The sequence below is a fragment of the Plasmodium fragile genome (genome assembly GCF_000956335.1).
Source record: "Plasmodium fragile strain nilgiri unplaced genomic scaffold supercont1.166, whole genome shotgun sequence".
Lineage (NCBI taxonomy): Eukaryota > Apicomplexa > Aconoidasida > Haemosporida > Plasmodiidae > Plasmodium > Plasmodium fragile.
Window position 1 is genome coordinate 1 of NW_012192746.1, and position 4,701 is coordinate 4,701.

Below are 4,701 nucleotides of genomic sequence, written 5' to 3' on the forward strand. Positions count from 1 at the left end.
TTTTTTTTTTTTTTTTTCATGTTACATATTATTAGGGTTGAGTTTGTGTAACACATATTACACATCCCTTTTTCCATGAGTGACCTTTTTTTTTTTTTTTCATGTTACAGATTATGAGTCTTGAGTTTGTGTAACACATATTACACATCCCTTTTTCCATGAGTGACCTTTTTTTTTTTTTTTTTCATGTTACATATTATTAGTGTTGAGTTTGTATAATATATGTTATATATCGCTTTTTTTTGTATGCATCCTTTTATTGTTTTGTATATTTCTACCAGGATGCTTTCTTTCCGTAGCATTGTTACAAAGATGCTTTTATTCCGTATTATTTTGATGATATATTTTTTTTGTGTGTAGCATTCTTTTTTGATGCTATTTCTTACTGCATTGTTACAAGGATACTTTTATTTCGTAACATTTATATGATGATGTATTTCTCACACGCTCTTGGGATATTTCTTTTCCCCTTGAGTGGCACTTTTTTAGTGATTCATATGTTTGCCTTTTCAGCATCAAGATATTCCATAGGTGTCAGTTTGTCTTTATGAAGTCTAGTTATACCGCCCCATATTGATGATACCGCTTTCGTCCAGCATTTGTTTTTTTTTTTTAAGGACGACATTATCCGCAGCATCCTTCATCATGATTATATGTTCCGATATATCCGGAGGAAGATGGTTTTTTTTTTGTGTTAAAATCGCGTCACCGATGAAGATATATTTTTGTGTTATGGATATTTTGAAGAGGCTCTTCCCGCAACGCTATTCTGAAGAGCTGTCGTCCTTTTTTTTCGTGCATACTTATGAAGGTGACCACATGTCTTAGTTATCCATCTGATGAAGATACTCCGGTATGCGAAGTGTACATGTGATGACAACACTGATGTGTGATTAATACCATACCGGAAGAACATACTCATGTGTACAGTGTATCAAGCATGAAGAATATACGGATATGTGTAGCGCATAATTCTTCCCGATGTACTATTCTTTTAAATAATATTGATATCCGCGGTGCATATTTGTTGCTGATGTACTATTCTTTTAAATAATATAGATATCCGCAGTGCATTACTGTTTAAAGAGTACTGTTAGGTGCATATCTCCATGATTTGAAGGAGCATAATTACTTAAGGAGTATGGATTCCCTGATGTACTATGGCCGAAGAAGTATTTGTACTGCCATTGTAATTATATCTGAAGAGTATTCACATGCCTAGTGTATTGCTACTTGAAGTGTAGAGGCGTGTCCTGAGTTACTATTATTTATAAAGTACTCCTGTTGATTTTCATTACTGATGAAGCGTGCGAATGTGCCAAAGTGCATTGTTCTTTGAAGAGCACTGATGTTTATGTAGTTTTTTGTGTGATGAATTGATGGGTTACCATTCAGAGTGTTATTATTCAGGAAACACACCTGGATCAATCATAATGATGTTTGAGTGACACTGCTAGTTGGATTGCGTCCCCCCCTATTGAGAATTACACGTTTGTGAAGAATGTTGATGTTGATGTTTTACTTCATGTGCAGAATTCATGGTTTGGGATTTTATGCTTTGAAGTGTACTATTTTGTGAAGTGCATGGGTATTCCAGGAAAATTATTGCCTGCAGAGTTTTGATGTGTTAGAATAATTCTGCGTGCGCATTGGTGTGCGCACATGATTACGACTATCCGTGGAGTATTACTATATGAAGGACTTACATATTTAAGTTTAAGGGTACCATTATATAAAGAGAAGGATGGCGCGAAAATCCTGGGATTCGCCCGGAACATTATTAATAAAAGAGTGTCGCCGTGGTTAAAATATGTAATGGAGCAGTGATGACATGGGTGCGCCAGGAATAAGCTCTGACACAAGGTGATATGAACACCCATGAGATATTAACGAGTGATTATTTGGTAAAAGCATGGAATGCAAAGAGCAAGGAAATGCTATAACAAGAATGACCCTAATGAAGCATATATGTGCAGGAATATCAAGCACAATTGTCCATTTTGAAGGAGGAAGAAATATATAGGTAGAACCAGATAGAGATTACATAGAAGTATGAACAAATGAGAACATGGATATGAAGGGAAAAATACAAGGGACCGTAACAAAATATGACCAAAAACAACTTTAACCGACAGGAGCTAATTACCTATCAGACAGTCCGATAGTTCACTGCGAATTTTTATGTAGTTTAAAATATACCCGATTGTTCGCAAAGAGAAGGAAATATATGCAGGCACAAATCGGTTTACATATATTAATTCGTGCGATGCTCCTTTTTTTTTGTGTTAATATTCAATGCTATTGCTTGAATTACAAATTTTATGATTTTTCCCGCTGCACTATGACTTATTGTCCTATACTGTGCATTTGTGATTGTACACATGAAAGTGTACTTATTTTTTTTTTGTTTAAATTTTAAAAACTTCTTTAAGACATAATTTTTTTTTGGTAAAAATATGACAAATTTTTTGGTGTAAATTATGAAACACATTACTGCATGTATTTGTTATTAGAGGGATCAGGTTTTTCAGGGTTTCACATATCATATATTCATTCTTGCACACTTAGAAATAATTCAAATTATGTAACAAATGTATGCATAATAAACAAATACATACAAACATATATATGTATACATTATGTATACATGAATCAGCATCAACCTTTTGAAATGTAAAGAAATATAGAATGAAAAGGAAAGGGTGTCGAATAATCAATTCGCATAAAAACAGGTACGGCAATGTTTAGGAAGTTTAAAAATATCAAACTATTATCATAATGTCAAGTATACTCAATACATTCACCTTTTTTCCTGCAACTATAATAAAAATTATGTTCGCGAAAGAACAATTTACAAAAAAAAATTGGTCGAGGTGTATTGATACTTTTACTAATAAAAAAGGGGGTGTTGATGATTTGCTACCTCCTCGTAGTATGATTTATAGAATCCGTCCATTTTCGAAAAGTATAGGCGCAATCAGTAATTGTATAATTCCCTATCCATTTATTTGTTCATTATATATTGAAAACAGAAAAAAATGGAATCCTGTGTTGTTATAAATATGTATAATACCGAGTGCAAATTTTTTTTCGTTCTTTTTTTATAGCCTAATCCAAAGACATATGTATTCTTCTCCGTATTCTGAATTCCACTGCAATTCTTCTTTTTTCCCTCTTTTTCTATTTGTTAAGGGAGCACATATTATAACTGTGCTCAGAATGATATATTATGAGTGAAGTAATCTCATCTTCTCACAGCGGTATCCGTGTGGCAAAAAGCTGTCTGCATCGTTTTATGAAGTTAGCTTATGCAATGAGTATTCGTTTCTATGAATTATTCATATTTTCCTATTACTTGGAAAGGCACAAAGGAATATAAATAAATAGAAATGAAGTATGATAACAACATTTCACTTTACTCCATTAAGCAATATACATATTATGTTTGTGCGTTTACACTCCTTCCCTTTTCTCTTTTTTTCTTTGTAATCTAATAATTAATGTTTACATTAACTGTAAATATACCTAAAATCATATTTTACAAATATTTATAATTACGGAAGGGTCGAAAATTTAGACAATTTTCATATTAATTTAACTTAATATATGTATTTTATAATTGAATAATTTCTTCTTTTTTTCTCCAATTTAAATTTGTATTTCATTAACAAATTGATTCCATTCTTCTTGGGTTAGGCGTTTTCCAGAAAGTGTTACACACATTGAATTAATTACACCATATTTATATCTTGTTCCCATTGAGTCCAGTTGGAGTGTTCCTGCTTTAAATATTTGTTTTCTTTAATTGAGAAGCCACGCCATAAGTTGTTTTCCTTGTTTAATTAAATTAGGATTGACTCGGTACCATTCTTGGGCCTTGGCCAAATTTAAGAATTTTGATGCTGTCATAAGTTCAAGCGATTCATAACAACAATACCCTTGGTTCTTTTTCCCGTGATACATTTACCATTCTTTGATTTTTTTGTTTTTAAAATGTAGCATATCTTTCACAAAAATTCTAAATTATTCGGACGAAGTGCTCTGTAAAACCTTTTTCCAATTGTGGATCAGTTTTGGATTTTACTTACATTCTAAAGAACTTTTTCCATTTACTGCTGGTACCTTCTTGTTTTCTCAAGTTTGGAGGGTTCTCTGGTTTTTTTGCAATTTGATTATTCTCTGTCCATTTATTTTCAACTGATTGAATCCAGTTAGACCACTCTTTATTAACCTCCTGTATCCATTTTTCTCTTGCCTTATTCATGTTCATTTGTAATCTTGCCCAATCTTCCTCTGAGACCTGAAGGGGCCTGACCATACTATCAGATTGCGAACCCCCCATTGCGAAATCTTCGGGCTTCAACGGACACACTACGTTTGCTCCTACTTCCTCTTTTACTTCCTCCTTTACTTTCTCCTTTACTTCCTCCTTTACTTTCTCCTTTACTTCCTCCTTTACTTCTTCTTTTACTTCCTCCTTTACTTTCTCTTTTACTTCCTGCTTTACTTTCTCCTTTACTTCCTCCTTTACTTTCTCCTTTACTTTCTCCTTTACTTTCTCCTTTACTTCCTCCTTTACTTCCTCTTTTACTTCCTCCTTTACTTCTTCTTTCACTTCCTCCTTTACTTCTTCTTTCACTTCCTCCTTTACTTCTTCTTTCACTTCCTCCTTTACTTCTTCTTTCACTTCCTCCTTTACTT

At 33.0% G+C, this 4,701-nt stretch overlaps 2 protein-coding genes across 2 annotated transcripts in view; both read right to left on the bottom strand.

Moving 5' to 3' along the window:
- Positions 1 to 1,218: 1,218 nt before the first annotated feature.
- AK88_05582 (uncharacterized protein) lies at positions 1,219 to 1,778 on the bottom strand (the record flags this gene model as incomplete). Its single annotated transcript, XM_012483184.1, has 3 exons — positions 1,219 to 1,419; positions 1,523 to 1,609; positions 1,707 to 1,778. The coding sequence occupies 3 exons, from the start codon at positions 1,776 to 1,778 to the stop codon at positions 1,219 to 1,221; spliced, it is 360 nt and encodes a 119-aa protein (XP_012338607.1).
- Positions 1,779 to 4,084: 2,306 nt separating this feature from the next.
- Positions 4,085 to 4,701, bottom strand: part of AK88_05583 (uncharacterized protein) — a gene marked incomplete at both ends in the record, with an annotated part of 3,000 nt that continues 2,383 nt past the window's right edge. The window contains one exon of the mRNA XM_012483185.1: positions 4,085 to 4,698. Within this exon, the coding sequence (XP_012338608.1) occupies positions 4,085 to 4,698 (614 nt within the window). The remainder of the gene's footprint in view (positions 4,699 to 4,701) is intronic.